General features: G+C 32.5%; 1 protein-coding gene across 2 annotated transcripts in view; it reads right to left on the bottom strand.

Moving 5' to 3' along the window:
• The window catches only part of LOC142327590 (WD repeat-containing protein 91), a 101,104-nt gene that overhangs the window by 37,661 nt on the left and 38,200 nt on the right, over window positions 1-25,243 (bottom strand). For both annotated transcript variants that reach the window (XM_075370769.1, XM_075370779.1), the window contains 4 exons: window positions 20,252-20,367; window positions 12,785-12,966; window positions 11,117-11,202; window positions 7,999-8,089 (listed from right to left, as the gene is read on the bottom strand). In XM_075370769.1, coding sequence (XP_075226884.1) covers window positions 7,999-8,089; window positions 11,117-11,202; window positions 12,785-12,966; window positions 20,252-20,367 — 475 coding nt within the window. The remainder of the gene's footprint in view (window positions 1-7,998; window positions 8,090-11,116; window positions 11,203-12,784; window positions 12,967-20,251; window positions 20,368-25,243) is intronic.

The following is a 25,243-nucleotide window of genomic DNA, read 5'->3' as shown; positions in this document are numbered from 1 at the left end:
CATGGGCGCTTGTAGGCATATAGACGTTAACAATCGTTGTCGGTTTAGGTTTTGATTTTATCCTTATTACATTGATTCTATCGCTATGCGTTTTGAAATACTCCACTCTCCTCCCTATCTTCTTGTTCATCACGAAACCTACTCCTGCCTGCCCATTATTTGATGCTGAGTTAATTACTCTAAAATCACCTGACCAAAAGTCGCCTTCCTCTTCCCACCGAACCTCACTAATTCCTACTATATCCACATTTGTCCTACCCATTTCCCTTTTTAAATTTTCTAGCCTACCAACCTTTTTTAAGCTTCTAACATTCCACGCTCCGACTCGTAGAATGTTATTTTTTAATTTTCTGGTGACCCCTTCCTTAGTAGTCCCCACCCGGAGATCCGAACGGGGGACTATTTTACCTCCGGAATATTTTACCAAGGAAGGCGCCTCCATTATTGTTATGTGAAAATGCAGAGAGCCACATTTTCTTGGAAAAAAAGCAGCTGTAGTTTTCCATTGCTTTCAGCTGCGCAGTACTCAGAGGACTGAGTGATGTTGATACGGCCGTTTAAGTCGTCCTGACTCACGCCCCTAACAACTACTGAAAGAGCTGCTGCCCTCTTTCAGGAATCATTCCTTAGTCTGGCTCTCAACAGATACCTCTCCGATATGGTTGCACCTTCGGTCCAGCTACTCTGTATCCCTGAGCACTCAAGCCCCCTCACCAACGGCAAGGTCTCATGATTCATAGAGGAGGAACTCTAGGTAAAGGACCATTATTGTTACATTATGATATTTAATGTAACAATTATTATTAGTTATTGCTGAGCTTAACCATTACTAATAAAATATTATTAGCTTAGCCTTAGGGTTTAATCTTAAATAACAGGAATTATATATACTGTCTAAGAAAAGTGAAAAAAAGATCAGGCATGTAAGGCTACATTGTTTTTAAAATATAAATTAAACTATCAAAATTATAGGTTACTGAATTAAAATAATAACACTGATAGACAAAAAAAATTTTTTAATGTTTCTCAAGTGTGACACTATTTCTTGAATTGATTTTCTGCTTACATTACAGATCTGTAAATATAATTTTTCTATCACCATTAGTTTTAAATAAATTATACTTAAAAAAAGATTAAGGGAAAATATAATTAAAATCTGTAAAATTTATAATTCTGGATGGCCATAACTGTGTTAGAATGATTTTCTTGATGCTTTTCTTTTATAAATAGGTTCAGACACATCCAAAATTAATGTCCAACAGTAATCGGCTAGCATGTTAGTATTCCACTTCCCTTATAGCAGCTTTTCATTACCAAAATGACTTGGTGGAAACATTCACCGTGTTTGTCACTTACGTTTTTGGGGTTGTCCAGGAAAAAATCCAGATGTGAGTGAAGGAAATGCATTTTTAGACATATTAATCCCATAGCTCTGTATGAAGTAAGAAGTTCATTAACAATATCATGGTAACTATTGTAAAGTGACAAATGAAGAGGTATTGCGGCAAATAGATGAAGAAAGAAGCATTTGGAAAAATATAGTTAAAAGAAGAGACAGACTTATAGGCCACATACTAAGGCATCCTGGAATAGTCGCTTTAATATTGGAAGGACAGGTAGAAGGGAAAAATTGTGTAGGCAGGCCACGTTTGGAATATGTAAAACAAATTGTTAGGGATGTAGGATGTAGAGGGTATACTGAAATGAAACGACTAGCAGTAGATAGGGAATCTTGGAGAGCTGCATCAAACCAGTCAAATGACTGAAGACAAAAAAAAAAAGTAACTATTGGATTTTTGTTTGTCGAGAAAAGTTTTGCGAACGTATTTAAATGAAGCCCAAGCTGCACTTTCTACATTATTTAACATCGTGTTAAATACATCATCTTTGACCAACTCTCTCATTTTTGAGGATCAACAAATATTCCTTCTTTAATTTTTCCTTCACTTATATTCAGAAATTGCTGCCTGATGTACAAAAATCCAGGACTATCCTTTTCATTGCTTTTACAAAATTTTTCATTACTCCTAGCTTGATATGTCGAGGGGGTAAAAATATTTTTTTGGGTTCAATTAAGATAGAAAGATTCTGAGTTCATATTTGTTTTCAGCATCAAAAAACAGATTAAAATCAGATATCGTATGTTAGGAAACAAAAATTTTGCTTATCAATGTAAAGTAATATCTTAAAATATTAAAAAGCATGCGTAATAAAATATTGGAATATCTATAAAAAAGTACTTCTTTTGAAAAATTCTCGTATAAGGGAAAAATTAAAAATATTCAATTGTAATAAAATGCATTAAGTTTAGAATTTATTTTTTAATAAAATTACCTAAATGAGCACTGTAATTAATTAAATATTTTTATTACCATTATGGCAGGTAATAGCCTACCCTTTGAAATAAGAGTACTTACCTCTTTTGTACTGTATCTGATGTATAATATTTTTAATACCAATCTAGCAGCATCTGTGGCAATGGCAGCATCTGCCTTTCATTTGGAAGGTTCTGTGCTTGAATTACAGTCAGAGTTAACTTTTTTCACAAGTTACAAAACTCATTCCTCAACATTAAAAAAAATATCTTAGAGTAGTAATTGGTTTAGGCCTATTACAATAAACATAATATGTACATGCACATGATGAAGACATAGGAAGCTAGAATTTCAATCTACCATTAATGTGAACTAAATAAAGAAAAGAGGAAAACACAAGTATTACTAGAAAAGAAGAGAGTTTCAAAAGACAAATTACTGCAGAAAAAATATGTATTACAAATAAGTGACTAGATTTAAATCTTTTAGCCTAAGTTCTCGTAATTTAGCATTATAGTAGTAATTTGAAATTACCATGATGAGGAGAACACAAAACTGAGTGAATCCATCTTATCTAGCAATAGGATGGAACATTTAAAGAAATAGCATCCAGGAAACTGAAGTTTGTAAAGTAAGAATGAAGAGCCAATAGTCAAAGTCATATTTAATAAATCTGTTTTCATATATTATCAACATTAAAGACTGTTCAACTTAGTTTTAATCCATGCTCCATACTCTGTAGGTATTCTTTAGTGACAAATGACCATTTAAGTAAATACTTCTTAATAAAAAAAAAATGCAGAGAAATTTTACGTTAATAAAAATATGTTTCAAAAGTCAATTAACTGGCCACCCTCCAATTTGTAAGACCAATAGCTCTACTTCAAAACGACAAATTTACTATCTGATCTCAATACTTAATCATACAAATATTCATTCAACAAAAGTAATAACTGTTCGTAATCTCTTCAACAACTATGAAGCAGACAACAAACTTACAATAGGAAATAGTTCAGGAATAACAATTTTACTGATATGTAAAATCAAATTAAAATGTATCACTAATGATAGGAAAATAAAATAGAGTGTAACCATTGTGTGTAATATAAAAACGAATTTTTTTTAATATTCTTAGAGCATTAAACGAATTTGTTTTTAGATTATTCTTAGAGATAAAGATTTCTTTAATAATAGCAATGAGACACTAAATCCCTATTATATTATGAACAACTTGTTTCAGATAAATTAAAGTTTAAAAACAAACTTCAAATTCAAACTTTTACAAAAAATGATTTATGAAATAATCAGATAACCTCAGTTAAGTTTAGTTCTATGAGGGTCTACCTAGTAAAAAATTCAATAATATTGAGTTCTTAAACTATGAAGTAAAGACAATATCAGACTCTTTATAATTCAACCACCTTATATTTATCAAAAAAATGTTTTCACTAGAACATAAACACAGCTTTGCTAATAATTTTCAAGATTGTAACCGATCAAAGATTTACAATAAATACCAAAAAGATGGTAAAATTAAGCAGCGTGAATAACAATATTAATATACGTACCATTTAAATTAAGATCAGCAAGGAACAGCAGATAAACATTTAATTAATACTTCTATATTAAGGGTTTAGTGAAAATATAAAAAAACATGTACACAGCTCGGTGTTTAAGTATTTTGTTTAAAATCAAAAGAACAGTTTACTGGTGATATTTGATACAAATTGCATCATACACCAACATAATACAGACGTAATTTATAAAAAGCAGACTCAAGCCGTCAATTTATAAAGATATAGCTCCACCATGGCAGATCAGTCACAACTTACAGCACTATGCTAAATGTGTTAACATATATATCAGCAATCAAAAAGTTCATCCAATTTTTTAATTTCCTATCTAAACATGAATGTTAAAAAACAGTCTTTTTGTGAGGTTTAGTACCTGCACTTGACATCTGTTTACACCTGAAACCACATTAGGTTTAAATATTAGGTCTGACAAAATAATTGAACTGTGAATTTATTGTGTTAGGCAATTTTTAACAATCCTTAATGAAGAATCAAACAGTTCAATCAAATTTTGCGTAAAAAGATTGGATTAATTGCCCTGACAAGAAAAAGCCTTTTGGCAAGCCTAATGTGCAGGAATGAGCAATTCATAAATGGTACAAATATTTTAAAGATGGCTATGAATCAATTAAAGAAGATGACTTGAGTCGAAAAACCAAGTGAATCAAGGACCAATGAAAAAGTAAAGTTAGGAAATTCATGGTTAAACATCAAATAACTACTTGGGAAGTTAATATTCATGTACAGCAATTTCCTACTGTAAAATAATCCCCTCTATTTGACAGTAAAATTTGTTTTAACAATTTTTTTTAAAAACTGAATAAAATTGCACCATAAAGAAATAATAGCTGAACTAATAACAAAGTACTAATCCCAAGTGCTATATCAATCATAACTAATAAATTAATCATGAGTAAATAAAAAACCATCCAAATATCACAATGCAGCCTCTTAAGTGAGTAAGACTGGCACATTAAGTTAAAATTTAAAAAAATCAATCTTAACGTTCTTCATATTTTTTCTTTTATTACTATTAGGAACAGTGTTCCATGCATTTCTACAAAGTCCAATGATTAATAAATAATACTATTTTGGTATTTCACATCATTTGGATGAAGCTCTCTCTATCAATAAAAAATGGTCAGATACATGAAAAGATAATTTTTCATAATTCACCATATCACATCTTATTACAAAATAATTCATTACTAAGTCAGTAATAAAATCAATTATTTTAGACACAAATATTCAGTGTAATTTTTCTGTAGTAATCTTTTTAGTGAAAATACAACTTATTTATTTTCGTAGTAAGTTTAGTGTTGTGGTTTTTAACACTAATTTGGTTAACATTATATAAATACAAGACTGTTAGGAAACTTTTTATCTCAATGCAATTTTTGTATTTTTTTTTTTTTTACAAAGATTTGGAAAATACTTTTTTAATACTTTAGTATTTTACAGATTTCTTTAATAAAATAAGTTAATGCACAAAAAAATCTAAATTCATTGTTATAAATTTATAAATTACATTTGTGTAAGTGTGGTACTGCACTGTTTTAAATTTGAAGCAGAAAAAGTAATAACATTTTTAATTGGTCTTTTAATTTGAGAACAAAGCATTTCAAATCTCATGTTTATATGAATCCTTTTTATTTTAATTAGAAGCACATGTTTGTAAAACTTAACAAATACCTGTGATACAAGAATCTTTATACATGGCAATTGTTAAAAGTTAGAAGATTTTTTAATTTTCATCCAACTGTTAACAAGATGATATTTTTCTGTGCTGAAAAATAATAATCTTTCCACGCAAGCATATTGAGTAATACAAAATTGTTGACAAGTTACTGAAGCCAAGATTTTATATTAATAATTCATGATTAAATCAAAGTGTTTTGCTTCTATTAGAAAATAACTGATTTTTATATTTATCCTTCAACAAACTTTAAAATATCAAACAAAATATAATACATATATTGCATGTTTAGAATTCACCAATGGAAAGGAAAATGCGAGACTTCCTAATTGAATGTTTATTGTTACCAATCACATGTCATTGAATATGAATTAATATTAAACATTAGTCAATGTAAATACAATTTAAAAATACAAAGTTGTAGTACAGAAAATATCACATATAGAGGTTGCATTAAAAACCACAAAAAAAAACAAAACAAAATTGTAATGTATTTACAATTTTATATAGGCTAATACCTGTCAAAATAGTCTCTCTTGCTAATAAACCATCATTCCTAATGTTTCTTTCCTTTTTTTGAACATTTATTGGAAAGTGCTTTTTTTTGGTAGTGTGCAGCTGTTATGTTGTATTTTTGTCTTGCTTGTTTATGGTTTGAAATAATATCCTTTCAAGGTTACCTTCATTTTGGAAAACAAGAAAAACTCTGCTGGAACCAAGTTTAGAGAACAGAGTGAGTAAAACACAACAGTTGTCTTGTGTTTAGCCAAATAATGGCAAATAAGAAGTAGCACATAATGCCATGGCACCACATCCAATTCTGGTTTTCCCACAGCTCAGTCTCTTTCTGTATACAGCAACACTCAAACACCAAAGAATATCCGTATAAACTCCTTGTTTACTCTTTGATCACTTGAAACAAATTCATAATGGACAAGCCTTACCAGTCAAAAAAAAAAAAAACAACCAACATCACCTTCATGTTTGACAAACTAATGCGGACTTCTTGCAGTCACAGTGATCCATTCCCTACCCCCACTGTGACGATTGAGTCTTGGTTTTCACATAGTACATAAACCCAAGTCTTATCTCCTATTACAATGCTCTTCAAAAAGCTTTAATTTATACTGACACACTCAAGAAGGTCTTGACTGACATTAATACAATTCTCTTTCTGATCATCAGTCAGGAAATGTGACATAAATTTTGCAGAGATGCAATTCATGTTAAATTTTTCTGTTAAAATTGCATATCATGATCCTATGCTGAGGTCCACTTCTTTGGCAACCTTGGGATAGTAAAGCAGCAATTTTCACAATCTGCATCGTCATTTTTTGACAAGGAAGATCGTCCAGGTCTGGAATTAAGGCTCCTTTAAAATGAGAACCATTGGTAGCACTGCAATTATACGGTCTTCTCTAATGTTTCAAAGTATTTTAAATGTCTGTATAACAATTTTACCAAATTTGAAGCAAAATTAATGCAAACACATTGTTCAAGATTTCATTTTGTTAAAAATCCAACAACAGGTTTACTCAACTGTTGCAGTTAAAAAACTACCAACTACGGGTAGCATGATGTATAACAAATGGCATTGTTTCCAAAATTTTCCACTAGCCAGCAATTATTGGAACACACTCTGTGCTCTGGTTAGTGCACAATTACAAAAGTTGATTTTATTTGAACACACCTCATACTTATCAAACAAGATGGAAAACAGTGAATTTTAATAAATTTCAGTTTCATAATACAAACTTTCTAAATAACAAACCAAAATTTAAAATAAAAGGATTTTTATTTTTAAACCCATAAAATTATAAATATACAATTTATAAAACGTGAAAATACCAGCAAGAAACAAAATAGATTTAATTTCTAAGAAATATATTCTAATCCTGTAAAGTAAGATATTAATTGGAAAATTCATATCTATTTGCCCACGTAAAGCATCTGAGATATAAAAGACACTAGTTACAGTTGCTTTCTCTAACGGTAATGAAGTATATGTTAAGTAATGGTTTTACTGTAAGGCTGAAATATTCCTGCACTTCAGTGAGTTTGGCATGTGAAACTTAATTCAATAAAAATGGAAACGGGAAACCTCTTCACGTCTTTCTGTCTTTAGTAAGATTAGCCATAAGTGCTTGTCATCTACAGAATAGGTGTGCTGATCTCATACTCATACCACGTTTTCTGGTTATGGCACCTAGCTAAACATATAATTACTCATTTTTTATACTTCTTTGATGGATGATAACCCTACAAAGAGGGTAAGAATGATGAACTGTTGAAAATGCTGATTAACTTGACTAGCACTACGACCAAATGTTTTTCTTCCTGTCAGCTGTAGAAAGGGAGTTTGGTTGATTATCAAAAACTCAATAGAAAATTTTCATTTAGTAAACAGATATACCTGTTCAGAGCAGCTTTGATCCATGCACCTGTTGCTGTAGGAGTTGAACTAAGACGTTGTTTCATGCTATATCTCTTCTGACCTGGTTCACCTGGAATAAACCTATAAGTGATACAATGTAGGCACAACAGCTGTCATTTAATATAATGAAACTAAAAAATTGTAATTTTTATAAAAATAAAGTATAAATTCGTTTGTGGATGATACATAAGAGGGCTATTCAAAAATTAACTTCCAGCCCTCAGTATTGTGTGAAAGCGTAAGAGTAGTGATTCTAACCTTTGCACAGTTAAATAACCCAGCTCAGTGCAGTTCTAGTAGTGTTATTGGAAATATTGCTTGTTTAAATCCTGTAAAGCTCTCGTGTGAAATGGCTGCTGCAATAGAAAATCCCACCAACTATTAAGTGTGTGCTGTCATCAATTTCCTTCATGCCAAACACTTGTCAGCTGCAAATTCATTGTGAACTTTGTGCAATAAATGGAGGGAATATCATGAATGAAAATGCAGTAAAACAACGGTGCCAAATGTTTCAGGAAGGTCAAACAAACATTCACAACAATGAAAGAAGTGGTTGATTCTCAATTGTCACAGATGAACTTGTTGCATGTTTATATTAAAATCTGAGAAAAAAGTAGATTGACAATAACAGAATTATCCAAATTTTTTCCTCACATATCATGAATAGTGCTGCATCATATCGTAACCGATAGGTTAAGCATTCACAAATTTTGTGATCACTGGGTGCCTAAGATTCTTTCTTACAAATACACAAAAAAGAGGATATGGTCAGCACTAACCTTCCTTTACAGTAACCAAAATGAGAAGGATGAATTCCTTGACCACATCATAACAGGTGATTAGACATGGGTTACATTTGTTAATGTGGAAACAAAAGCTCAATCAATGCAATAGGGGTACATGTTCTCCTTGAAAACCCGTAAAGGCCCATCTTAACACTTTCTTCAAAAAAGCTGATCTGATAGCATCGGTTTTTTGGGACCGTAAAGGTCTTGGTTGATTTTATGGAAAGAGGTATGACAATTTACACTGAAACTTACTGCAAGATACTTAAAAAATTGAGAGGATACATACAAAACAAATGACAGTATGCAAAGTTCAGGCTCATTTTTCTTTATGACAACGCTCATCCACATACTACAGTACGCACTGAACGCTAAATCGACAGTTTCAAATGGGAGTTGTTTAAACATTCTCCATACAGCCCTTATTTGGCTCCTAGTGATTATCACTTTTCCAAAAACTGAAGAAATGGTTAGCGACACAGCATTTTGAAAATGACTAGGAGTTTGAAAAACAGAGTTACTACCTAGCTTAATTCACAGGTGGCAGTTTTATGATAAGGGTATTAAAAAATTAGTTTACAGATTTGATAAAAGCCTTAATTTAAATGGCAATTATGTAGAAAAGTAGTAAAGGATGTAAAAGTATATAATAAATTGTTTTTTTATCAATTGATGTTTTTAAATAACAAATCAGAAGTTACTTTTCAAATAGCTTCCATAGCTCTAAATAAAAGTAAAACTACAATTATAATTTTATGGAGTCAAATGATAGGGCCAAAATATTCACTTTTATACATCACACAACCTTAAACTATAGAACAATCTCCCATAAGTAGAGGTGATGTTTTCCAAAACCAAGCAAGCGTAATATATTATCTTTACACGGATTTGAAGACTAGTCTGGATACCAATGTTCTTTGGTGGTTGGGTTTCAATTAACCACAAATATCAGGAATGGTCGAACTGAGACTGTACAAGAGTACACTTCATTTACACTTATACATATCTTCCTCATTCATCCTCTAAAGTATTATCTGAAAGGTAATTACTGGAGGCTAAACAGGAAAGAGAAAGGATTTTTTACATTCATTGTATATTTGTTTGAAGCTTCATTCCATTTTAGCAATGAAGAATAAAGAATAAACATTGTTCAGTCAAAGCAATTCAATTTATAAATTCCATGAACAGTATGTTTGTTATGTTCACAATATATTCAGAAATCTTTCAATTTTTTTCAGAATTCAGCTATTTTTTCCGAATCTTTTGTATAATTTTTATTATATTTAACCCTGAAGTATTTTTATGTATTTGTAAATATAACCACAGGAATGTAGCATTAGTATTCTGTTATTTTTGTGTGCTAAGGCTTTATAGAGATGAATATTTCTGATGTCTTCAGATAATATGGATGAGTTGAGTAATCTACAGATCAAACTATTGCAAGTAAATAATTTATGAGGTCGGGTCGTTTGTGATGTTGAACTTATAACACAACAGTAAATCAACTAACACCTGGATGAGAGCCGCAGCACTTGTCACTGAAAAGATGATAAGAGCAACTGAAAACTTTATGATGAAAGATTTGAAATTATTACGTTAATTAATTTTATTCGGACATTCATTTAAAGGTTTGGTGTATCTATTGCAAGACCAGCTAATTATGCCTGACTATACGATCGATTTTATACTGTCCAGAACCTTAATAACAATATTATTAAATGTTTAATTAGCAATGTTATTAATGACAATGTTTTAAATTTTTTGAAATTAATCCAATTTCATCCAGTTTTTTAAATACAACTTAACCAAAATCATGCCAATCATTAACCTCCTATACAAGTTATAAGTTGTATAAATACCTACATCTACACAAGTCATATTAAATACCTATAATTTATCTTTAAGCTTCAATAATACAACTTAATATCATCAATGATATTTGTTGTCATAAAAATTTACAGCATTCCAATTATTCCACTACTTTCAGACAGATCTGAAACACAAAACTATTCCATCTATGTTGTTTATAATTCAATCATAATCCTTAGTTGTTAATTCATATAGCTGAGTATTAAACATTCTTATCTAAAAAAAAAAAAAAAAATACTTAATTTAGATCATCATGTTATAGTTTCATGAATGACAATAGTCTGAATAAATTAATTTAGATAAAACAAGAAAAAAAATCTCTAAAACATTAACAAAGCTCTAAATAACTCTGACACAAAAATAAAAAAATAAACTAATGTTATATCTGTAAAATAAATTTACACAGCTTATCCAAGAATACTTATTCCTAACAATTAAACTACCTTGACTGGACGGACATGCAGGTTTTCTTCCCATAATAGGACTTTTAATAAAGTCCTTTAAAGATTTACCACTAACAGGAGTTTCTCTGAAAAAAAAGAAAAAGTAGATGCTAATAAAAATTGTACTTCACTAATAACAAAATTCACAGAATAGTTAAGATCCATTAATAAAATAACATCTAAGTGGTAAATAATGATATTAATGAAACGAAATTTTAAATAAGTTTTTTACAGCAATAAAAATTAACAAATAATAAAGGTTCAATTTATTTTACTTTTAAATGATATTATAATTATGATGAGAAAAATTTTAAATGGTTTTGAAAAATTACTAATTATTCAAGTTTTTTCTACACAATCTGATGATGAATACACCAAAATCTTACCAAACAACACTTGTTTTCTGTTAACAATTTTATAAACACTGTTATTAAATTGTTTCAAACATTTTCAAGATATTTACCCAAACTTAATTCTTATACATTTCCTTTTATTAAGGTATTCTTAGTATATAAAATTAAAGTTAGACTGATTTTCAAACTATATATATTGCTTTATCAAAATTCAAAATAAAGCAATCACTTTCTATTTTTACTTTTCTTTCTAAATACCAATTTCACACAACATACCTTCCTTCATATTCCTTCACCCTTCTTTTCATATTTGCATCTATTCTAGATATGATTTTGGCTTTCAAACTTTTAAGTCATTTTGTTTGCAATGTCTGGGTCACGTTAGTAGAAAAAAATTAACAAAACATTACCTTTGCCTGTTCAATTAACCCATTTTCAGTTCCATGTTTCAGTAGACTAATTTTTGTTCCATGCAGATACAAGGATAATCCTAGATATAATTGTTTTTAAATCTGCCACTATAGGAGTAATTATGTTGATATTGGTATAGCATCTTTTAGACAGATCTGTGGATTTTGCTGCTGTCTTTGAGTGACATACTTAACTTCAAAGAATTGTTTTTGTGAAAAATAAATTTTTATGAAGACATGATTGAGTGGAGTCAATAACATGTTTTGACTACATGAGATCTGTTTATATAACCTATTACTATGCAACTTAAGACTAAACATACTTTTTTTATTTTGTAAGATTTTCTCTATTAGTTTAGTGTTTTTTTATTTTGTAAGATTTTCTCTATTAGTTTAGTGTTTTTTTATTTTGTAAGATTTTCTCTATTAGTTTAGTGTTTATTTTATATTTGATTGTAATTAAAATATTTTCTAATAACAATTGTGTGCGTGCATGCATATATATGTTTGTGTGTATACACACAAATATTTTCATATGTGTAAAAAGTATCTTTTCATCTAATTCTAACCAAGTGCATAAATATGTCATCTTATTTTACATGGGTAACGCAATTTTTTCTTTGAGCAAAATCTTCATCAGTGAACAATTGCATTTCAAACTCTTTTGGACTTGAAAGTTACAAATTTTCTGTTTAAATTTCTGGATAATATTTAGAGTCTTTGCATACCTCATTCATTTTAAAAATCATAATTCTAATATATATATGTTAGAAGAATAATCATTTTGAAATTGTCAACAAACCTCAGAAGTCGAATAAACTAAATAAATATAACTAACAATATTCAGCTAAAACATTATGTACACTTAGTAAAGGTAAACAAAAAATATTTTCATAGAACCTTACTGTGCTATACTGTAAAAATCATCCATAATATCAGGAGTTGATGGGGCTTCAGGACCAATAGGAGTCTGATCCTTCTGCTGTAATACTGCCAACCGCTGCTTCAACATATCATTTTCGTCTTGCAACTGTTTCATTCGTAATGCTGCTTCCTCATATCTTGCTAACACTGGTAAGGACATTGCCTGAAAATAAAAAAAGACCACTATTATATTCTATTTTAAAGTAAATAATTACAATTTCAAGCCGTTAAACAATGATCTACAGTGTTTTGTGAAAACATTATTTAGCATAATTCTCAATGCCTTAATTTTTGGAGTAAATAAAAACTAAAAATATAGCACAACTAAACCTCATATGTCAATATCCATAAATTAAACTGCACTGAAGAGGGTTTTTAGTAAATGATGTGCAAAAATTCAACAAAAATCCATGTATGCCTTCAACTTCCTAAAATAAATAAAACTTTAGAAAGTTTATGACACATTTTTTAATGTGTATGTTCTAAGTAAAGGTGAAGTAAAGCTGTTCTAAGTAAAGCTGAAAAAAAATGTAACACTTTCACACTCAATATTTAAATTTTTGAGAACAAAAGACATCATCCTTTTTCTCATTATAAAAGAAACCAATGGACAAAAACCATTCCCCAGTTTTGTAATACAACAACCTGATTTGCTCTAACCTTTTTGGGCTATTATATGTAGATGAACAGCCACCAAAATTGTATTAGCATAAAAAAACTAGTCCAAGCAAAAACACACAAGGAAATGTCATTAATCATTCAACATAACAAGTTAAAAACGGCTCAATATTGACATCCTCACACACTACATTATCATTGATTAGAATAAATAACCCACCACAAATAATTTTGCATAATTGCTTATCTGATTTATATCAAAATCTAACAAACTGTCTTTATCAAAAGTACGAATGTAATCATTACTATTATTTTTTTTTAAATTTTAATTGATATACTACATAAACTAATTTCATATTATACATTACTCAATGAATTAAATATCTTTATTTTTTTATATATAAATAATAACAGTTAATAAAAGTAGAAAATGTAGAATAATGTTTAGTTTAGGACTTGCTTCACTGCAGTATGTACAAGAGATCGCGCACTCCACTAATAGTTACATACTGTTTAAAAATGATAAAACTTTTTTTTTCAAATAACAAATTTTTAAAAAAACTAAAAGTAGGCATTTTATAGTAATTTTTTTCTCCTTAAAGAAGACATTATTTATTTCATCCTCATTTCCCTTTGTACTTCTTTTTGCATTTAAGTTAAAGCAATTTTTTAAGTATAAAAAATCTAAAAAGAAAAATTCTCATCTTTAATTTATTATTAACAAAACCTTTTCTTGAATATCATCATAATCTCACTAACTAGAAAATTTGATTAAAAAAATGAATGAATGTCTTCAGTAAAGAATTTTGAACTGCAGGAAAATTTTAAACATATATAACTATCACTAGCAAGCAGAAAAATTAACAAAATTTATAACATTTTGTAATTAATATCAATGCAGTTAAATTACTATAAATCTATTTTTATATTTTTAACCACTTTTAATGATTTTTTTCAAAAGCTACAAAAGACAGCTATTTAACTTTCAGTACCATCCTAAAAGTCATTAAAATTATGTGATTAAGGCACAAAATAAGGAGATTTTAAATCAAATTCATTAAATATCAAAATTTCAAAGTAAATTCACACTACTTACTTTTATTAAGATATAAATAATAAGATACAAATAATTTCAATAAAAACATAAATTAAACTTTAACTACAAAAAAGAGATGTTATTGTTTTTTATAAAAATGTTACTATTTCAAGGGTCATTCAAATATAAACCAGAATTTTTGTATATAGCTTTATTGATATTAGATAAAATTAACTTATTTTTCTACATAGTTTCCTTCAACAGAAATACATTTCCTCCACCTGATAGGTAGTTTCTTGATTCTCTCATCAAAGAAAAAAACAAGATGGCTATACCAACAACCAATTGTGCAAATAATGCTCACCACTGCGGTGTCATCTTTGAACCTTTACCCCTCCTTAAGTTTCTTTCAAAACCAAACATGTGGAAATCACATAGTGATAAGTCTGGACCGTACAGTGGGTGGTCAAGAGGCATCTAATTAATTTTAGCAAGATTCATGCGGTTGTGCATTGTTGTGCAGAAAGGAAGATGTTGTGAATAGGTTGCCAGCTTAGTTTCTTGCAATAAGCAGCCTTGTCCTTCCTTTGTGCAGAAAATCAATCAGCAGTACACCTTTTGAGTCCTAAAACACAGTTGCCAAAAGTTTTTCAGCTGACAAGCATTTCTTGGCCTTGATTGGTGCCCGCTTTCCACTTTTCCGCCAATCCATACTTTCTGAAGGGTAGTAGTTGATCCACATTTCATTGTAGGTAACATTAGGGTCCAAAAATGCTTCTCCTTCTTCTTTAAAGCGATTCAGAAGCGAGCTCGCTGGATGAAGTAGGTGAGCTTCAACCAGATACTTTTGTGGCTAGAACAAATGACAAGGCAACTCAACATAGAAGCAGCTTGGCTCCCTGGTGTCATTACTGCCCAGAGCGCCATATTCACAGGGACTGATCAATATGGAAATCACAGCAGGGAAACAAGTAAGGGTCCCAGTTGTGAAGCCAACCAAAACCCTCAATCGACTAGGCTCAGACATTCCTAGAATCACCATTGAAGTACCAGGATGACTCACGAAAGCAGCCATAGATTCTGCAGCCAACTTCAGCTTTGGAATAGCTAAGATGTTACTGTAGCAAGCTAATTCCAACACAGACATCAAGATAGACCTGGCATTGAATTCTACTTCCTGCCGTACCATGGGAGTGATGCAAATAGAGCTTCTCTGCGGCGACACAAAATTTCCCACAACACTTCTGCCAGTTCCAGGGCTTCAGGAAGAAATCATCTCAGGATACTACTGGCTGAAGGATCAACAATCTGTGTTGGACTAGTCGTGGCTGCCTCCATCTGGGTAGGGAAACCCGCAAAACTGTTTTTGCGGAACCTGTGGCATCAAAACTAGACTGGTCAGTAGTGAAAAGTAGAGCAACTCCTAAGGTAAAGACAAGATTGGAGATAGTGTTAAAGCAGCAGCTGGGAGTATTTTCCAGCACTCCCTTTCAACCAACTCGGTCAGCAGTACGTGGGATTCGACTTCAGGAAGAAGGCTGGCCGTTTCACTTACCGATGTACCGGTACAGTGAAGAAAAGAAATGAAGCATATGAGAACAAGTGGAAGAGATGATGAGGCAAGAGATGATAGAGCCATCGACATAGCCCTATAACTCTCCAGTAGTAGTTGTTAAGAAGAAGCCCTCTTCACCAAATTTTTGTGTAGACCTCCAGCACCTGAACAACATCAAGGAAGATGTGGACTCATCACTGCCACTGATTTACAAGACTATTAAAGACTTGGGAAGTGCCAGTGTCTTCTCGATAATCAACCTTAAAAGTGGCTATTGGCAGATACCCCTGAAGAAATCAGCTAAACGTTTTACAACACTTTCAGTTCCAGATGGCGGTCGATACCAGTTTCAAGTCATGCCATTCAGCTTGAAAAATGCACCTAGCATATTCCAGCATCTAATGCTTCTCACTGGCCTCCTCTGCCAGTGCTGCCTGGTCTACCTGAATGCCATTATTGTTTACAGCAGTATTGGGAAGAACACTTACGCCACCTGGACTTGGTTCTGGAATCCCTACAACTTCACTACCTGATGTGTTCTTTGGAGAAATGCCAATTTGGCTGAGACGAGGTGTCATTTTTTGGCCATGAAATCACACCCATGGGCAATATTTTACAACAGCAACATCATCAAACACAAGACTCCTGGGTCAAGAAAGGATTTGCATAAGTTCCTTGACACCTGTAACTGGCTGCGAGAATATATCCCAAGATTCTCACAGCTTTCTGCGCCACTGACTGATCTGCTGCGGGGGAAACACTGGAAATAGACAGACACCGCATAGCAAGCCTTCGAAGCTGTTCGGCAGGCCTTCAGCAGACGGTTGAAGTTATCTTGGCCAGATCCAGAGCATCCTAGTCATACAAACCAATGCCAGTTAGTGAAGACTGGGAGCCGTGCTTTACCACAAGCCAAGAACGGGGAGCGCAGAGTCATCTCATATGTCAGCATGAAGCTTTCAGAGGCAGAAAAGAAATATCACTCCAATGAGCTCAATTGTCTCGCCCTGGTGTGGGCAATTAAACACTATCGACTGTACCTCAAAGACTGACCTTCCATCCTCAGAACAGACAATAAGGCTTTGACTTGGCTAAGGCAGGCCACCGGGCAGAAAACAAAATATGCTCGCTGGGCTTTGGGCTTTGCATATTGATGCAAAGTTTCAAGTTTACATTACAGTATTGTCCTGGCCAGGAAAATGAACTACATATTGTCAAGACATGTTGTCAAGAGAACCACCGTAAGAAGAAAATACCAAGATGATGCGGGATGAAGATAGATTGCATCCAACTGAACGCAGCCAAGAAGAGAGAGTGGTTACACCTTGACTGCAAGAAGTCGTTGTCACTTCCCTGTTCCAACAAGTGGAGGAAGCACAGGAAGCCGATCCAGAGTGACAACGATTACGCCAGGATCTAAATTTGGCCCCAGGCACCCACCTCAGAGACAGCATCATATGGACAGCAGGACGCAGCACTAGGGCAGGACCCTGAACAGTGGGAGTGTACATCCCACCTGGCAATCGCTTGGCTGTCATACGACACTACCACCATGCTCCAGAAGCCGGTCATCCTGGAGCAGAAGAGACTTCGCGGGCAATCCGCCAATACTATGATTGGCAGGGTCTTACAAAGTACATTCGGCAGTATATACAGCAGTGCCACACATGCACCTGCTATAAACAAGGGCCAAACCCTCCACCAGACAATCAGCAACCCTGGAGGCCTACAGCTTGTTGGAAGCATGTGGCAGTTGACTTAATGGGTACATACTTAAAAAGAAAACGAGGCAACAGGTTCCTGGTGGTGGCGACTGACCTTTTTCCCGCCGGGTAGAGGCTAGGCCCATTCCTCGAGCTGACTTGGACACCATTTTCAGCTGTTTGTAGGAGGAAGTGTTTTGCCACTGGAGCTATCCTTCAACCATCCTGACAGACAACGGGACTGCTCACAAGCCGGAAGTGGAAAAAGTTATGCCACCAACAACACACTGCACACTGGAATGCACACGTATAACATCCACGGGCAAATCCCATCTAACATCGTAATGAGGAGAAGAAAACACTGAAAATAGCCCTCAAGCAGGATATCCAACACCTAACGTGGGATAAGAGTGAGCCTCTAGTGCTGTTCACATTAAGAAATCGGGCTAACACCACGATCAGCACGCCACCAAGTAAACTGCTCATTGGGAGAGTTAAAGAGACCTGGAGACTGGCAGCACCCAAAAGCAGAGAAACCGGCTCAAACCATTGAGGAAAGAGAGGAGAAGGCAGCAGTACACCTGTCTACTCTCAAAAAAAGTTCACCGGCAACAGAAAAGAGCAACTGACATTCGAGGTGGATGACCACGTGTTCATCAGCCGGCCTTGCTTGCGATGGTCAATATGCAGGATTCAAGGCTCCATGGGAAGGCCCATACATAGTCCTTCAACAAACTTTGGCTAGTTTATGAAATTGACCGGAAAGGCACCCTGCTAAAGATACATGTCTCCAGGCTGAAACCTCCACACCATGGGCTGACAACTCAACTACAGCATGATCCATCAGATCTGGATTCGTATACACCCACCTAGACAAGGGAGGGGGAGTTGTTACCACATTTATGCCTAATTTAATATCGGCGGATGAACACAGTAGCAACCCAGATGTGAGCTGGCACACAGAATACGTACACACTAGAATACGTACATCACTCCCGCCGCGCAGTTCTCCCACCATAGCAGCCCCACCACTCTCAGGCTCCAATAAAAGAGCATGCATGAGAGTGAATTTTCAATTCATCTTCAACCGCTACCTGGAGAAGGCCAAGAAGAAGAAGAAGATGGAAGAAGACAGAAGAAGTTCCCTGGCCATCTCAATGTGGGACCTCCCAGCAGATGCCAACATCCCCGGCGAAGCAGCAGGCCTGGCTGGCCCACCAAGGGAGCCACTGGATGCGAATGCTACCTTCCCGCTCCAAGTCACTGGGTTTCAATCGCCCTGACTGGCAGACTCAGCAATAGGGATCTGCCCAACGTAGGATCGCTTGGGAAGAAGCACCTCGGCCGTGTCGACGAAGGATGACCGACACTGACCCAACAATGTTGGGCTTTGGGGGCACCCACTGCCACGCTGTAGTAGGGACCCAACTGCCACTAAGGGGAAGTCCGGTCTGATTTCAATGGACAAGCCGCAACTCCCCGACTTCACCGGAGATCAGCTTCTAGACCCAACAGCTCTTCTCAGAGCTAAGAAAAAAACGGCCCTTTCCAGGACCACCACAAGGTTGTGAATTACAAGCAATCGAAGCCATTCGACGACAACAGCCCTTCTCAGGGCTACTATAAGGTTATTAAGTGCCATGTGCTGTTGAAGCCATTCGGAGACAATATTTATCATCTTCTCTTAATCTTTTTATTCTTTCTTTTATTTTAACATTTTCTTCCTCTTTATATTTACCATTTCTTATTTTTTTTATTCTTCTCTTGTTCTTAATATTTTCTTCCTCTTCATAACAATCTTGTTGTTTTTTTTTTTGAGATATATTTCTTCATGTTATCTTTCTTTATCCTGTATGATTGTTTCTTTTTCATTTTTGAGTAAGCACCAAATAATCCAATAATAAAAACTGAATATTTTACATCATAAGGTTGACATACTGGTTACTGGTTACAATGGTAACCAATATACAGGAGTTCAGTAAACAGTATAGTTTAATTAATATAAAGTTTTATTTTATGACACACCAGCAATCTGAAACGTTTGTTAATCAGAAAGAACGTTTGTTAAACTCACAAAGATATGAGTAAAACTGATCTAATAATACTGATAGTAATAAAGGGACATTTACTCTATTCTAATATTTCATGTAAGACTGCTGAATTAATAACTGTATGAATATTTGATATTTAAAATTAATATTTCAGCAACTGTGTAACTGTCCACTTTATTAAAGAACTGGAGGATTGTATCTCACTTTCAAATGAAATAAGTCTAAATGAAGTGCAGTAAAAAACATGTATATGTAATTTAATAGGTGTACAAGGAAGTCAAATATGAAATAATTAATAATTTGTAAAAAAAATAAAAATCTACACATTTACAATGGAAAAGGGATTAATAATAAACATGTGTAATTTTTTTGAATTTTTAAACAATTTAATAGTGCTATTTACTAAACCTTTTTATTTTCAACAACAAAAATCCTACTTGAATCAACCTGAAAGATTCATTAACAAAATGTTGGCAAATATATACCTGGAAGACTATAGCCAAAAAGTTGTGCAAGGACACCAAAAGTGTATCTTGCCAAGGACGAGTAAAATGGACGGCAAAAGTAGAACATTCCTCTGCATTTTTCACAAATGGTAACACTGTAGAAAAAAAAAATTGTTCAGTATCAGTATCAGAACAAAAACTTTCAGTATCAGTAAAAATATTTACATAATATTAATTTCAACATAACTCATTTCAACACAACACAAAAATTCTTAAGGAACAGAGGTTTAGTAATTATTTCATGCAGGTTGATTAGAGGAAGGCAAATTACAGTATAAACTGGACCACTTCAGAGTAATACGCAATAGTGTACAAGTAAAAGCAAAAATAATATATAAAAATATAACCATAACATTTATAATCTTTTAGTTACCCACTGATGAATATAATTTTGAGGTACACTTTCTCAATAAACATGGTGTATCACAAAGTTCTCCCATGATTAACATAACCTATTCTTCATTTGTAAGTTACAGCTGGTGAAAGATTTCACTTGGATTTCAGCTACTCCAGTGAAATGAGATCGTACTGAAATTTTTAGGATGTTACTTAAGGGGCAGAAGTAGTGATTTCTTATGATTTTTTACCTGAAAAATCAAGTAAAATAAGTATTAGAACTGTATCTGCAGTAGTTCATGAGAAATCTGGGGGTGAAAATCATTAAATTAGGGTAAAAGACCCTGTTTTTTTTATGTTTGACATATAATAATTTTGTTAAATGGGTAATAAACATATAAAACATTTAAACTAAACTTGTAGAGAATTCGGAATAAAATAATGTAAGATAAGTAGAATGAAACAAGGGAAAGTTAGAAAAAATCAAATTTTATTTAGAAACAGTACACTAGACCAAAATGAATTATACATACCAGTTGGTAATAAATATTCAAAAATGAATCCGCCATTTTCAACAACATTTTTCAGCATGCTTTTACACTGTTTTTGTAGCTCTTTTTGGTTCTTATGACTGACCTTTAAGTTGCTCAGCCGTATCCATAATGTGGACAATTAATCCCTCACGAGAATGTATTTTTGTTTTGTACACAATATTCTTCATACATCCACAGATGCAAAAATTTAAAGGTGTTACATCTTTACATTTAAAGGGTTCTTAGTGCCCAGAAATGTGTACCACCATGACCAATCCATTCTCAGGGAAATGATGATTTAAGTGAGTGGAAATGGCACAAGAGAAGTGGGGAGGCACGCCTTTGTACTGAAAATATACTTTGCATCTAAGTGCTATAGGAATATCTTCAAGCAGTTGTGGCATTCTTGAAGAAAGTGCAAGTAGACCTCAGAATTTAACAACTGATTGTGAAGAAGGCTGCACCATACATTGACGGTAAATTGGTGTTGAAAATTGCCTTCTACCATTTCAAAAGAATTTACTTCTGTCATCTCTTTGTTCCAGGGAATAGAACTTTGTATATCTATTTAAAAATTATTATTGGAATAAATTTGAATTTGAATTTTCTGGCAAATGTAGTAAGTAATGTACTGTTTCTAAATAAAATTTGAATTTTTCTAACTTTTCCTTGTTTTATTCTACTTATCTTACACTATTTTCTTCAGAATTAGATGCTGTACAAGTTTGTTTAAACTTAAGTATAACTTATATAAAATAAGTATATGTTTATTTAACAAAATTATTGTACGTTAAACTTAAAAAAATATTTTTTTACCCAATTAATTGGTTTTCATCTCAGATTTCTCAAAAACTACTGCAGATACGGTTCTGTGAACTATTTTAATGATTTTTCAGGTCAAAAACCATAAGAAATCACTAATTCTGTCCCTTAACTATCATTCCTAAAAATTTCAGAATGACCTTATTTCACCAGGGTAGCTGAAATCCAAGTGAAATCTTTCACTAGCCATTAACTCCCAAATGAAGCATTTTAGGACATATTTTTATATGAATTTTTTCGTGATACACCCTGGATGAGAGAGAGAGAGAAAGAGAGAGAGTGTGTGTGTGTGTGTTTTACTCCTAGGTTTTTGTTTTTATAATCTTGATCTCTTATTCAGCATTTAAATGTTTAAACTACTAACAAAACTGGGTGTGCATACACATACACTTACAAAGATACAAATACAAACCAGTACATTTGATTGAAAAAAGTCATCATTTTGCAGCAAATCTGATCATGATTTCTGACACATCTCTCAAACAATTATTTGTTTCTAGTTTAATGGTAAATGAACAACAATCTGTATGAGGTAAAAATGGTTTATTTTTAAACCTAATGATTCAAAATGAAACCAAACAGCTTCATTCTGGTCTCCATTGTGATGGGGAACAGGTTCATTCAAAAAGAGGAGATATATTTTTTTTTTTTGGGAAGGCAGATAATATAAATTATTATTACTGCTAATTTTAAAAATTCAGAGAAAATATCTACTCTTGAGGAGAGATTCAAATACGAATTTCATTGAACGAGAAAAATCAGAAATTTTAAAAAATACACAGATGAAAAATAATCTGTCAATACATTAATAATCTACTTAACAACAAAATATAAATCTTATTCCATACAATATGATAAAAAAGTTTGCAAAAAAAGTATAAATAGGAATCAAAAGTATGAAAACCCCACAACAACTTTAAAATCATTCCAGATAAAATTCTGTAACTTTCAAGATAAGGTATCGACTGCTATTTTTTGATGATAAATAGAATTTCAACCCCTTTTTGAGGGGAGGCCCAGGGGTTGTAACTCAAATATTTTAAATCGTAACACTCTTTGTGTGATAATCTATTTAAAGGTCTCTTTAAGACGTGGAAAATAAAATAAATAAACAGTTGATACAATGTCTGTAACCGAACTGGTGGCAGGATAAAGTTTGGATTTTGAAAATTACCAAATTTAGTAAGTTCAAATAATAAAATTAAATAAAAGAAATACACTTTTAAAATAAATTTTAATTAGATTAAATTTTTATTTAATTCAAAGTGTAAATTAAAATTTTTAAAAAATGTATTTTTTACCATAGAAAATTGTTTTTGTTCTAATTTAATGTGTAAATAAATACAAATATTGTCACCTAATCATACTGATCATTATTGATTTCTTACCATTGTTGCAAAAACAAAGCTTATTTCATTGTTTTGTAATATTCTTTTTAAAGTGTTTCATTACTACACTGTTAATTTCTTATGAGAATTACTGCGATTGGTTGGCTAATTGATTTTGTCTACCTTTACCACATTTTATAAGCCTCTTTTGTTATTTACATCCTTTTTACCTTTTTTGTAATTGTTTTTTGCTGAATTAATTTTTTCTGTGCTGCCTGCTAACAATGCTCAACATGTTACTAAGTAAACAGGACAGGGTCATACTTTTAATGCTGAGGGGTTTTGGTGATAAGAGTTAGGTCATATACGAGTTTGTGAATTGTTTAATGCAACATATAATAATTGCAACCCTATTTTAAAAGTTACAGTGTCAAAAACCATCAAATCATTTGAAGAAACAGGAAGCATTAATAATAGGGAAAAACCAGGGAGACCTAAATTTGCCACAAATAACAAATTGTTACATTATGCAAGAATTTATTGAGAACCCTCATTCCTTGACTCAAACAACAGCACAATATAACATTAGCCAAAGTTCAGTGATTCAAACATTAAAAAGTGATAATTTCAAACCTTTCAAAATTCATAGAAGTAAGAACTTAATGAAAATTACAACAATCGAAGAATTGAGTTCTGTGAAATTATGATTAACAATATTTGTGCAAATCATAAAAACAGAGTTTTTTAATTAAAAAAAAACATGTATGTATGTGTGTGTGTGTGTGTGTGTGTGTGTGTGTGTGTGTGTGTGTATGGGTGGGTGATATCTCATACATACCACCTCACAAACACATACTTGCTCGCTCGCTCCCTCCCTCACTCACTCACTCACTTGCTCGTTTGCTCACACATACACACATTCATACAAACATACACAGAGCCACAAAATGAATGAGCCACTGAACAGGCAATTAACTACACCATTTTGTTTCTTGTAACATTCAGATGTGTTTGGTAACATTTGGCAACAACAGATTCTTCTTTCTATAATGTTTAGTTACAATTAAACCTCAGATGGGTGAACAGCTTGTGTTTGTATTCAAAGCATTCTACAAAAATTTTTAAAGTTTTAAAGCTACACAAAACTTGTTTGGATACCATATTAATATTTGCTGGAACCATTGTTCCAGCAAACCTGGATGGTTCCAGCACCTGGTTCAGCATTGGACAAAAAGCCTTTTGGCAAATAAAGGAATGTACACTTGAAAACACAGAGATCTCATAAGAGCTGCAGTAGTAGAAATTTCTAAATTCAATTTCAATTTAATTTGAATCTCTAAATTTAGTTTGTCATTAAATCAGTTTACTTTGCTGGTTTGTTGAAACCAGTGTTTCCATTTATGTGAATATGTGAAGAAATTCCAATATTAAGCAACAAACAACTCCAAGAAAATACACCCTGAACTATCATACACTACTAAAGACACCACAGTATTTATTCAGTAGTATCAAGGGAATAAATAAAATAATTCATTATTATATCGCATTTTTCATTTATAGCTCATTACAAATTTTTAGGTCTAACTTCAGGGAGCACAGTAACTTCCCAGCCACCATGTACATAATAATTAAATATAATAGAAAATGTAAAAATAACAATATGACAATTAAAGATTAAAAACCTTTTTTAATGATAATGAGAATTACATATAATTTGGATCAATGAGAATGTTGACTGTATTTTGTATACTAATTTGTTTATATCCAGTTTAATTTTTGTTGATTTTAGTCATACGATGGCATCAAGATTTTCATACATGAGATGATCTCTGTTAAAATTTTTATTTAGCTTCATTAGAGAAAATATTTACTCACAGATAAATGTACTGCCAGGTAACATTAAACACGAATATATAGTGGCATGTTTTCTTAAATTGGGAAAGAATTCTGGT

This window comes from Lycorma delicatula, chromosome 1 (assembly GCF_047948215.1).
Source record: "Lycorma delicatula isolate Av1 chromosome 1, ASM4794821v1, whole genome shotgun sequence".
Taxonomy (NCBI): domain Eukaryota; kingdom Metazoa; phylum Arthropoda; class Insecta; order Hemiptera; family Fulgoridae; genus Lycorma; species Lycorma delicatula.
The sequence above is the reverse complement of the archived record's forward strand: the minus strand, read 5'-3'. Positions and strand labels throughout refer to the sequence as shown.